Source organism: Balaenoptera borealis (genome assembly GCF_965194805.1).
Source record: "Balaenoptera borealis genome assembly, chromosome: 19".
Taxonomy (NCBI): domain Eukaryota; kingdom Metazoa; phylum Chordata; class Mammalia; order Artiodactyla; family Balaenopteridae; genus Balaenoptera; species Balaenoptera borealis.
This window is the reverse complement of record NC_138878.1, coordinates 36,205,820-36,218,897: the sequence shown is the minus strand read 5'-3', so window position 1 is coordinate 36,218,897 and position 13,078 is coordinate 36,205,820. Positions and strand designations below refer to the sequence as shown.

At 36.8% G+C, this 13,078-nt stretch overlaps 1 protein-coding gene across 1 annotated transcript in view; it reads right to left on the bottom strand.

Annotated features, from left to right (window-relative positions):
* SHCBP1 (SHC binding and spindle associated 1) overlaps positions 1 to 13,078 on the bottom strand; it is a 44,181-nt gene that overhangs the window by 18,846 nt on the left and 12,257 nt on the right. The window contains exons 5-10 of the mRNA XM_082366811.1: positions 12,735 to 12,827; positions 8,860 to 9,093; positions 8,600 to 8,768; positions 8,167 to 8,287; positions 3,394 to 3,525; positions 2,599 to 2,717 (exon numbers count right to left, since the gene is read on the bottom strand). Of these exons, the coding sequence (XP_082222937.1) occupies positions 2,599 to 2,717; positions 3,394 to 3,525; positions 8,167 to 8,287; positions 8,600 to 8,768; positions 8,860 to 9,093; positions 12,735 to 12,827 (868 nt within the window). The remainder of the gene's footprint in view (positions 1 to 2,598; positions 2,718 to 3,393; positions 3,526 to 8,166; positions 8,288 to 8,599; positions 8,769 to 8,859; positions 9,094 to 12,734; positions 12,828 to 13,078) is intronic.

Below are 13,078 nucleotides of genomic sequence, written 5' to 3'. Positions count from 1 at the left end.
TCACCACTCTTATTCAACGTAATGCTGGAAGTTCTTGTCAGTGCCATAAGGCAAGAAAAGGAAACCAAAGGCAGACTGGAAAGGAAGAAATAAATTGTCTCTATCTGTAGATGACATGACTATCTACATAGAAAAATCCCATGAAATCTATGAAAACACTCCTAGAACTAATAAGAAGGTTCAGCAAGGTCACAGGATATAAACAAACATACAAAAATCAATTGTATCTCAATATACTAGCAATAAGCACAATAAATTAAAAATACAATATCACTTACAATGAAATGTTTAGGTACAAATCTATAAAAACACATACAAGACTTGTGTTGTAACTACACAATGCTGATGAAAGAAATCAAAGATCTAAATAAATGGAGAGACATATCATGTTCACAGATGGGAAGACTCAACGTAAAAAAAGATGTCCATTCTCCCCAAATTGATATATAGGTTTATTGAAAGTCCTATTAAAATCTTAGCAAGACTTTTTGTAGATACAAACAAGATATTTCTAGAATTTATATTGAAAGGCAAGGGAACTATAATAGCTGAAATAATTTTAAAAAAAAAAGACAAGTGAGAGTGGGAGGAATTATTCTACCAGAAAACCCAGAAATTGGCCCACAAAAACATACTCAAATTATTTTTGATAAAAATACAAAACCAATTTATTTAAGGATACACTTTTCAAGAAATGGTGCAGTCACCACTGGACATCCATAAGCAAATAAATGAACTTTGACCTAAAACTCACCTTATACCAAAATTAACTCAGAAATGGTTCATGACCTTAAATGTAAAATGAAAACTGTAAAATTGAAAAAAAAAAAAGGAGAAAATTTTTGCACCCTAGGGCTAGACAAAGAGTTCTTACACATAAAAGTAAAAATTGATAAATTGGGCTTCATCAAATTTTAAAACTTTGCTCTGTAAAAGCCCATGTGAAAATGATGAAAAAACAAGCTACAAGCTAGCATAAGATATCTGTAAATGACACACCCAATTGGGGATTCATATCTAGAATTTATAAAGAACTCTTAAAACTCTACAGTAAAAAAGAACAAACAATCCAATTAGAAAATGGACAGGGCTTCCCTGGTGGCACAGTGGTTGAGAATCTGCCTGACAATGCAGGGGACACGGGTTCGAGCCCTGGTCTGGGAAGATCCCACATGCCACGGAGCAACTAGGCCCGTGAGCCACAATTACCGAGCCTGCGCGTCTGGAGCCTGTGCTCCGCAACAAGAGAGGCCGTGATAGTGAGAGGCCCGCACACTGCGATGAAGAGTGGTCCCCACTTGCCGCAACGAGAGAAAGCCCTCGCACAGAAACGAAGACCTAATACAGCCAATAAATAAATAAATTAAATAAATAAATTAAAAAAAAAGAGTGTCCATCTCCATAAAAAAGAAAAAAAAGGACAAAAGTCATAATACACATTTCACTAAAGATAAGGATGGCAAATAAACATATGAAAAATGTTCAACATCATTAACCACTAGGGAAATGCAAATTAAAACCACACACCTATCAGAATGGCTAAAATTAAAAAGTAGTGAAAATACCAAGTGCTGCTTAGGATATGGAGAAACTGGATCACTCAAACATTGCTAGTGGGAACGTAAACTGGTGCAACTACTCTGGAAAAGTTTGGCAGTTTCTTAAAGAAAGTAAGCATGCAACTAACCACATGCTCTGCAACTGCACTCCTAGGCATTTACCCCAGAGAAATGAAAATGATGTTTGCACAAAAACCTGTACACCAATGTTTATAGCAGCTTTATTTACAAAAGCCAAAAACTGGAAACAACCCAGATGTCCTTCAACAAGTGAACAGTTAAACTGTGGAACAACCATACACGGAATACTACTTAGCAATAAAAAAGAACAACCTATTGGTACGTGCAAAAACCTGGGTGAAGCTCCAGAGAACTGTGCTGAGTGAAAAAAAGCCAATTCCAAAAGGTTGTATGTTGTATGATTCTATTTATATAGCATTCTTGAAATGATGAAATAACAGAAATGGAGAAAGGATTAGCGTTTGCCTGTGATTAATGAGAAGGTCAAAAGGAGAGGCACCTAGATATGGCTTTAAAGGGCAACATGGAGGATCCTTGTAGTGACAGAAATATTCAACTTGACTGAATCAATCTTATCCTGGTTGTGATACTGTACTATAGTTTTGGAAGATGCTACAATTAGAGGAAACTGGTAAAGGATACACATACAGACTACCTCTGTATTACTTCTTACAACAGAATGTGAATCTACAATCTCAAAATTAAAATTTAATTTAAAAAAATCAACCCAGCCGCAGTTGCTACATCATTTACAAAGTTACAACTTAAAGGGTCTAACCTCTTTTAAAGGTATGACAGAGAAACTGTGAGATTTATTATTTTCTTTCTAATCTCTGTTTTGAAAATGCTAAATAAGAAGAACCTTATACAACTGAGTCTGGTTGACTTAGTACATGTAAGTATCTGAACTTCTTTGAAGAAAGAGAACAGGAGTATGCATTTACATCTTGTCCCAGGACATTTTATTTACTTATTTAGAACTTAAACCTAAACTACTTCCCATAAGAGATTATCATACCTTGGCACCATATAAATCTGAGTTCTTCATTAAAAATTCTGCTGATGTTCGTACTGTGACTCCTGTAGTTTCACACTGCAATACACAGTTTTCCAATGTAGTCTTGCCACGGTGAATAACTATGATGAAAACATGCAATCAAATACTTTAAGAAGTAATGTGTCTTTTCCAATATTAGAAATGGCCTAGAGCTGATATTAGATACAGTCTAAATATTTCTCATTTAAACTGTTACTGGAATTATGAATTCATAATTTATAAAACAATGACTATTTTGAGTTATTTTCTATTGATAAAATCTAAAAGCAGCATTCTTAAAAAAGAATGACTTGCCCTCAGAAATGCAAAATCAAGTTAAAAAGCACTTCTCATTACAAAAAAAAATATCAGAAAGTAACTTTCATGACTATCTTAGAAGAGAGAAGAAAAGGAGGCCCAATTCAAAATAAGGGATACAAATCCCAGGAAATAAATACTATCACAATGTGAAGATAGTTGGTTTGAGTCCAGGGCTAAATCAAATACAAAGAACACAGACCACAATACTGGAATGTTTTAAAAGAAAAAACATGATCACACAGAAACAAATGTTAAACTAACAAATTTTCAAGAATACATTGAACTATTTTTCACTTTAGAGTAAGCTTCCTCAGTTGTCAAGCTATGTACACAAATAATTAATCAGCCTTGCATATTACTCAAGAGTGGTATTTTATTAAATTCTATCTTCCAGGGAAAGTACCATTTCCCTACAAAGTCTGGAACAAATAATAAATGAAATATTCAGATATTTACTTAAGATTCCTTCCACGGCACCATGCTGAACAAATTTTATGCTTGAGATTTTAATATCCGCACCCGTACAATCCACAAAAGTGTCTCCTTTGCCTCTCTTTTCTATCACAATATCATCTGTTAGACCATATCCTAAGGAAGAGAGCAAGAACATTTAAGATAGGTGAGGGGAAATGTCTAAACACAAAATTTCTATGATCGATTCCTCTATTTCAAATGACTCCAAATGATATCTGAGACCAGTTAACCCAGTTACATTTAAATAAAATCTAATTATCTCTCCACATATCTTGCTTAATTTTTACCAAGGTATACAATTTTTAATAATAACAACTCCTCAATTTGCCTGCATATCAGGAAGACTACCCCCTATCAACCATCTCATACCAGTTTCAGCACTAAAGTCACTTACAAAACTGCTATTAAAAAAAATAGTAACAGAATGGCCATCATCAAAAAATCTACAAACAATAAATGCTGGAGAGGGTGTGGAGAAAAGAGAACCCTCTTGCACTGCTGGTGGGAATGTAAATTGATACAGCCACTATGGAGAACAGTATGGAAGTTCCTTAAAAAACTAAAAATAGAACTACCATATGACCCAGCAATCCCACTACTGGGCATATACCCTGAGAAAGCCATAGTTCAAAAAGAGTCATGTACCGCAATGTTCATTGCAGCACTATTTACAATAGCCAGGGCATGGAAGCAACCTAAGTGTCCATCGACAGATGAATGGATATAGAAGATGTGGCACATATATACAGTGGAATATTACTCAGCCATAAAAAGAAACGAAATTGAGTTATTTGTAGTGAGGTGGATGGACCTAGAGTCTGTCATACAGAGTGAAGTAAGTCAGAAAGAGAAAAACAAATACTGTATGCTAACACATATATATGGAATCGAAAAAAAAAAAAAAAAAGCTTCTGAAGAACCCAGGGGCAGGACAGGAATAAAGACACAGACATGGAGAATGGACTTGAGGACATAGGGAGGGGGAAGGCTAAGCTGGGACCAAGTGAGAGAGCGGCATGGACATATATACACTACCAAATGTAAAATCGATAGCTAGTGGGAAGCAGCTGCATAGCACAGGGAGATCAGCTCTGTGCTTTGTGACCACCTAGAGGGGTGGGTTAGGGATGGTGGGAGGGAGATGCAAGAGGGAGGAGATATGGGGATATATGTATACATATAGCTGATTCACTTTGTTATAAAGCAGAAACTAGCACACCATTGTAGAGCGATTATACTCCAATAAAGATGTTAAAAAATAATAATAAATAAATAAGTTTAAAAAAATAGTAATCATCTTAAGTACTCACAGCTGGGTCAGAGGGCTTTAAAGCGTTTAGCCCTACAAGCTTTTTATTTCCCAACTCTAAAATTCTATTATTCTATCGTAATTAGGTTTGAAAAAGCCTAGGCATTTCTCAAGATTTTCTAAATTTTATATTCTCTTAAACAGATTGACTTAAAATCTGACAAACTGACTTAGAACAATTTCAGCTATTGGAAAAATAGGTCTACCTTGTTAACCAATAAAAAACATTGTTCTCTACAAATCTTAATCAAACTAATAATACAGGCCAGACCTCTGAATGGGCTTATGAAAAACTGCAGTATCAGAAAACTAGAAAACTTTGCCTGACTTTTATCATAAAACAGAATCACATAGACAAAGCTTTAAGAAATAACTCTCACTGTCTAAAGTTGAGTCTTTGCTTGAGTAAATGAAAGCAGTGACAACATTAAACAGGCAAAGTCACTAAAGTTTTCTACACTTGAAGAGCACAGACAAGCCTTTGGGGACTCTAGAGAATGCAAGAGGACTCCACACACGGGAATGCTACCAGTGGTGGATTCTGGATGATTAGATTGTGAGTAAATTTCTCTCCCGATTCTTTTTTTTTTTTTAATTTATTTATTTATATATTTATTTTTGGCTGCATTGGGTCTTCGTTGCTGCGCATGGGCTTTCTCTAGTTGCGGCGAGCGGGGTCGACTCTTCGTTGTGGTGCACGGGCTTCTCACTGCAGTGGCCTCTCTTGTTGCAAAGCACGGGCTCTAGGTGCGTGGGCTTCAGTAGTTGCGGCACACGGGCTCAGTAGTTGTGGCTCGCAGGCCCTAGAGCGCAGGTTCAGTAGTTGTGGTGCATGGGCTTAGTTGCTCCATGACATGTGGGATCTTCCCAGACCAGGGATCGAACCCATTTCCCCTGCATTGGCAAGTGGATTCTTTTTTTTTTTTTTTTTTTTTAATTATTTATTTATTTATTTATGGCTGTGTTGGGTCTTCGTTTCTGTGCGAGGGCTTTCTCTAGTTGTGGCAAGCGGGGGCCACTCTTCATCGCGGTGCGCGGGCCTCTCACTATCGCGGCCTCTCTTGTTGCGGAGCACAGGCTCCAGACGCGCAGGCTCAATAATTATGGCTCACGGGCCCAGCCGCTCTGCGGCATGTGGGATCTTCCCAGACCAGGGCTCGAACCCGTGTCCCCTGCATTGGCAGGCGGATTCTCAACCACTGCGCCACCATGGAAGCCCAGCAAGTGGATTCTTAACCACTGCACCACCAGGGAAGTCCTTCCCTGATTCTTTTTATGTGTCTACCTGTACTTTGCACATTTTTATAATAGCTATGGCTTTCTATCATGTGAAAAATTAAAAATATAAAAAGAATGGCCATATTACATTATATAAACAAGTTATTATATAAACAAGTTACGTAATCTTAGCAGTTTAAAACACAAAGCCCTCGCCTAATTGAATGGATTTTCTAAACAAGAAAGAAAAATCAGGGCTTCCCTGGTGGTGCAGTGGTTGAGAATCTGCCTGCTAATGCAGGGGACACGGGTTCAAGCCCTGGTCTGGGAAGATTCCACATGCCACGGAGCAACTAGGTCCGTGAGCCACAACTACTGAGCCTGCGCGTCTGGAGCCTGTGCTCCGCAACAAGAGAGGCCACGATAGTGAGAGGCCCGCGCACGGCGATGAAGAGTGGCCCCCGCTTGCCGCAACTAGAGAAAGCCCTCACAGAAACGAAGACCCAACACAGCCAAAAATAAATAAATAAATAAATAAATAAATATAAATTAAAAAAAGACAGAAAGAAAAATCCTATTATAAGTACTGTTAATACCCTGCAAATAGCAGGTACTCAATATATATCTCTTGTTGTAAGTGTCAGCTATAGATCAGATAAGCTATCAGATAAGCTTTAATCTTACTCGTGAACAAGTACTCCATATATTCACACTAGAGATATCACCTGATTCCCCAAATTCTCAGAAATGCCCTCTGTTCATAAATTTACAGTCATTCTTACACTTAACTATCAGAATTCTATATGGTTATTTATGACATGTTGGCAATTACATTATAATTTCCTCACCAATCTAGGAAGAATGCTTATCCACCATACAACCTGTAATAGCAATGCTGTTTGCACTATGCCAAAAAAATAGTGTTTTTATTGCAGTGCTTTATCCTGCAGACGTGTTATTTATAAACACACATCTATTATATATCAAATTTTGGAGAGGAAAAAGAACAAAAATTACACACATAAAACAAAAAAGGGGATGAGGTGGTGTACTAGTGAACAGCAGGAAATTAAATTCCCAGCCTTGCTTCCATTAAGAACTCTTGACAAGATAAAATTAAAGAACATAGCTTAAGCAGTTTGTGAACAGCTGCACCAGTCCCAAAATGATATATGATTTTTTGCATGACAAGCTTTATTGCTAACTTGAAGCTCTTTTGGTAAATAGTTGAACAGGTGCATCTAAATTTGACACACTATGGAAATACAAAGGACCAAGGTGAACTACTGTAAAGTAACCTAAATTTAGGAATCATTCTAAATGTACAATAAGATTTTAACTCCTAAAAAGTTATTTTTAGGACTTCCCTGGTGGTGCAGTGGTTAAGAATCCGCCTGCCAATGCAGGGGACATGGGTTTGATCCCTGGTCCGGGAAGATCCCACGTGCCACGGAGCAATTAAGCCCGGGCACCACAACTACTGAGGCTGCGCTCTGGAGCTCGCAAGCCACAACTACTGAAGCCCATGCGCCTAGAGTCCGTGCTGCACAACAAGAGAAGCCACCGCAATGAGAAGCCCGCGCACCACAACAAAGAGTAGCCCCCGCTCACCGCAACTAGAGAAAGCCCGCGCACAGCAACGAAGACCCAACGCAAGCAAAAATTAAATAAATAAAGTTATTTTTAAAAGATTCTTTCAACATTAATGTTCTCAAAAGTACACTTTAGAATTTGCGAGATTCAACAAGCTTTTAAAGAATTAAGGTAAAGATTTTGCATCTAATTTCAAGTTGGACCTATACCTTTCACAAAAGTAAGCTAACTTTAAAAAAAAAAAAAAAAAAGCACCAATATGTCCACAACATATATGAAATAAGAGGAAGCAACAAATTAAAAAATATTGCTTGGAATGTTTTTTTAATTCTAATAATGAATTTCCTTTTCACCAACCACCTATAATCTGGAATTATACTTCTTCCTAATGGTCTTTTTTTCTCTATGTTTTTGTCTTCCCAACATTTATAATGCCACAAAGAATCACACCTCACGTTGCTCAAACACTGAGTCAATAACCTGTACACTCCAAAAACCCTTAATGTTTCAAGGAAACTCATTTGAAATCAAATGGGTTTAAATCAAATTCTCAGAGCTTCAACAAGATCAGTGACTTACTGTTATCTTAAGCGTATCATGCACGAGAGTTTGGTTGTATGACCTTCCATACTCACCTTCTAACTCAATGGAGTCAGCAATGGAGAATGTACCATGTACCACGTAATGGCCAGGACAAACAACAACAGTGTCGCCCTCATAGCAGGTATTTATAGCAGACAACGGATCACTATGGAACTAGAAAACAAAACAACATATTGCAAATATATACCCCTCAAATGCAACCTGAGTATTACTCCAGGTGCCTTCATGTTTCATTTTGAAAAGGGAGCCAAAACTGCGTATGTAGGTATCTCCTTTGCTACTGCACTGAGCTCAGTGCATGGTTGATAAGTGACTAATACTGCAGAAAGGCAGTGCTCTCACTGCTTTCCATTTCACAGAAAACCAGCTCTGGGAAACTCCTAAAAACTTTTTGTAGAATTCAGGAAAGCCTGGGGTGAATCTGAAGAAAAAAAAGCCACCTGGAGCAAGAAACTCTCCTTTTACCTGAATTTCTATTTCTTCCTTACAAGGCTCTGGACAAAGCTTATCCCTGAGCAGGGACTGCAGCAGACCAGTCGTCATGGTGGAGGAGACCACATGGGTGACCTTCTGGCCATTTGGACGGATGCCTTTTGCTTGTATATTAGAATTCTTCTGATAACCAAACACATATCTTAAAGAAACCAAACAGACCTGTCAGTTCTCAGTAAGATAGCTGGTTAGAAAAGATGCCAACTAGTTGAGAAGAACAAAGATACACATACCTCAACAAAGGATTCTCAATGAGTTTTAGCTTTTGTTTCAACTGTTCAATCTCTGAATACAATTTTAACCCTTCCACCATGGAGATGTTTTCCTGCTCAGAATCAGAGTTACAATTTGACAAACTGCTTCTCAGATTTAAAAATTTCCTGTAACTCTCCTCACATTGAGTCAGCAGATTTTGATAGTCAACAATAAGTCCTGAAGGAACTCGGTCTTCAAGAATGTCATAATGCCTGAAAGTTTAAAAGCAAATTGAAACCCACTGCCTTTCAGACACATTTTCCCATCATCAAGACACCCATTTAGTCCTCAAAGACCCCATAAGAAAAGTGTTTCATAGTATGTAACTCAGGAACATGTTAAGTCTTACTGAGTAGGTGAAAGCTATTGAAAGCTTTAAGGACCACTTCATTAAGGTCACTAACTTTTCTCTTTTGAGGAGTTGCTATTTTTTTTTTCCCTTAGATCCAAACATTTGTGTTTTTGAAACACTGAGAGTTCATGTTGTACAATTTGTAATCGTTACTTAACAAGAAATTATTTTCTCATATATTAGATTCAAAATCTTAATAAATGGGTGGCAGAGGGCAACCTGGAGGTAGGGGTGGTGAGGATAGTATCCCAAGTAGTTTCATAACAATGTTTAAGATTACCACATTTATAGGATCAAAAATTTTAAATGATTCAAATCATCTAGTCCTTCCCTATACTTATTTATTTATTTTTAATTTAGTTTAGTTTTTTTTTTTTTTTTTTAATTTATTTGTCTGCATCAGGTCTTAGTTGAGGCACATGGGATCTTCGTTGCGGTATGTGGGACCTTTCATTGCGGTGCATGGGCCCTTCGTTGTGGTGCGCAGGCTTCTCTCTAGTTGTGGCGCAGGGACTCTAGAGTGCACGGGCTCAGCAGTTGCAGCACATGGGCTCTCTAGTTGTGGTGCATGGGCTCCAGAGCACACGGGCTCAGCAGTTGTGGCACGCGGGCTCTCTAGCTGTGGCGCATGGGCGTGGTAGTTGCGGCACTGGCCTAGTTGCCCCACGGCATGTGGGATCTTAGTTCCCCGACCAGGGATTGAACCCACGTCCCCTGCATTGAAAGGCAGATTCTTAACCACTGGACTACCAGAGAAGTCCCCCTTCCTTGCATTTAAAGCACTATGGAGGGGACTTCCCTGGTGGTCCAGTGGTTAAGACTCCGCACTCCCAATGCAGGGGGCCCGGGTTTGATCCCTGGTCAGGGAACTAGACCCCACATGCCGCAACTAAGAGTTCGCATGCTGCAACTAAAGAACCCACATGCCACAACTAAGACCCAGTGCAGCCAAATAAATAAATAAAATATTAAATAAATAAATAAAGCACTATGGAGCAGAATTTGCTGAATATTCCCTCAAGAAGATTATTAGAGTATTTCAAAAACATAAGCCTTTGCGATTCTGAGAAAAAAATAAAGGTGTTATTACTAAACTAGAGAGTGATTAAAACCAAATAACCTTGTATTGGACAACTTTGTTGGCACTTAAAGTTTATTATTAATTTATAAACCTTCTCAAATATATAGACAGAACAAAAAGTACTTCTAGATACAATAATTTATGAATGTACAATCAAGTTAATGGATATGAAATTAATGGATTTGAAAGTAAACTGCAATATTATTGTCATTACCTGTCGTTTTAAAATAATTGCTTTATTTCTCAGTTAAAAGCACACTGACTTAGGCCAGAGCTTCTTAACCTTGGCTGCTTATTAGAATCACTGGGGAACTTTTAAAAATACAGATGATCAGGTCCCCATCCAGACCAATTAAATTAGTCTCTAAAAGTAGAGGGGTATTTTTTTAAAGTTCCCTGGGGATTCTAATGTGCAGCCAAGGTTGAGTACGATTGTCTTAGATAATGTCTTCTTAACTTCGTCACGCTCTAAGTAAGGTACAGGGACAAAAAAACAGAACCATATCCTAAACAAATTTACATCAAGTTACAGTGAACATTTAAATAGTATTTAAGATGAATAGAAAATATTTTTTCCACTTTTCAAGTAAATGAATTAGGTGAAGCTTGAAAAGCAAGGATTTTGTCTGCTTTGGTTAATCCATACTCATTTAAAGATATTCTAGAAATCCACTTTGCAAACAAGAAATTGGGGACCCAACCACTGACTGCTTGATCAGATCTATTAAGTTACAAAGATTAAGACTCAAATTTTAAAATTAGTTTCTTAGCATTTCCAATATCCATGCCAATCAGCTTATTTCTTCTCATTATAGTGATACTTCATAGTCTGAAAGTAATGAACCAACATCTGTGTCTCAGACCCATAAGCTCTGAAGCAGAGTGTTTTGAATTAGAAAGGAAAAATATTTACTTCACAGTACAAAATCAAGACAATATGGTTTGATTCCCTTTAACTCTTGCCTGTGAATAGCTCTACTCCTGTCTTAGCCTACGGACCTTTTAAAGAGTCTGCCTATATTTGATAACATTCCAGTTTCCCAATCAAGTACCATAGTTTCTTCGCCATAACTGAAAACAATTCCTCCCCTATGCTTTCCCATCTGCCAGTGATGTATAAGATATGTATGTAAATCATTTCTTGTTGTTAGAACATGTAAGACTGTCAAATCGGAATACAGTTATTTTCCAAGTAAAGATCAAATTTGCCAGATACATGATATTCATCCACCATTACACTTCCCTTCAATCAAAACCAACCATTGCTCTTTAAAAGCAAGTATATCAAAACTAGAAAATATGCAAGCTTATTGAAATTCTGGCATTTTATTGAATACACTATGAGAAAACAGGAAATGCATAATGGAAAAATTGGAAAAGCTAAATAGAAATCACAGCCAATTTATGAAAAGCTGAAATCAGACATACATAATTCTAAACCAGGTAGAACCAACCTTAACCAGACTTCTCACGTATTTTTTACTTATGATTTACTGTTTAAATGAAGAGAAACTTACTAAATCAAATTGGTTACACAGAAATGTAAAGAGTTACTGCCTTATCTTATGTAACCAAATCATCTTTCACACAGGGACAAAATTACCTTCTACAATTTTTTTTTTCTTTGTTTTGGCCTGCAAGGTCTAATTTTATTCTTATTGCGGCACTGCGTATTAAAGTACCATGCACAAGTACCAAAAAGTTACCTGGTCTTATAGCACCATCTAGTGGAAGCCACATTTAACAAAGTCAGTGCAGGACAACTATTTGGGTTGCATGGTTAATTTGGGGTATTTTTATAATGGAAGGGTTTTTCCCTACCAAAATGTGATAAATCAGTAGAATGTATTTAGGTATTTTGGAAATTTTTATTCACCATCAATATTAACTATTTAGTATTTTCATCTATTTATCAAATAAGATTTAAGGAAAAGAACTTGACAAAACATCCTGAGGTAAGTCTGTTTAGCCTACTATGTTTTACTGTAAGAACTTAAGAGTAAAGCCATGTCTTTAAAAGTACTCTAAAAAAAAAAAAGTCTTCCATAATTCAATTAATTTCACTGTTCTTTAATTGTTTTTATTGAGTTTAGTAACGGGTTGTTTCTTTTTAACACATTAGCTCAATTAAGTTTTATTCAAATTTACAAGAGTGAGCTGTTAACTTGCATGTTCTTGAATTCTCTGCTTTTAGATTCTAAAAACACTACAAGTAGGTTTATAAACACTAAAAGTAGGTTTCTCTGCACCTGTACAATTTTTATTTAATAACTTGTCAGTGGGTTATATTATTTGTATATCAGTCTGTTTCTATCTGTAGGCCCCTGGAGTATATATACAGTATATACAAAACACAGGTGAAATTTAATCACAAATAGCTATTTTTTCCAACATGTACAAGGCCACTAATAAATACTTACAATCTCAATCGAGGTTCAACACATCTAACAAAATAATCATACTCATCCTCTTCTTCTTCATCCCAACTCCTCCAAATGTTCTGATAGAAAAACCTGAAAAGGAAATTAGTATCACTCAAATTCAATCACTGGCTTAAAATGTTAGGGTTTTGGAGGAATAAGAGTAAATCAAAACAAGTCTATCAAGTATGATAGAGAAGATTGAATATTTGCTAGATTTGATAGTCATGAGTCACACATGAACTTCTTTGGATTGGCTAAAGAAGTTTTCTACAACATTGATTCTATTAGGACCTTCTTTTTATCAGAAGAACTATTTATTGACCATCTGTAACTTGGTGGAA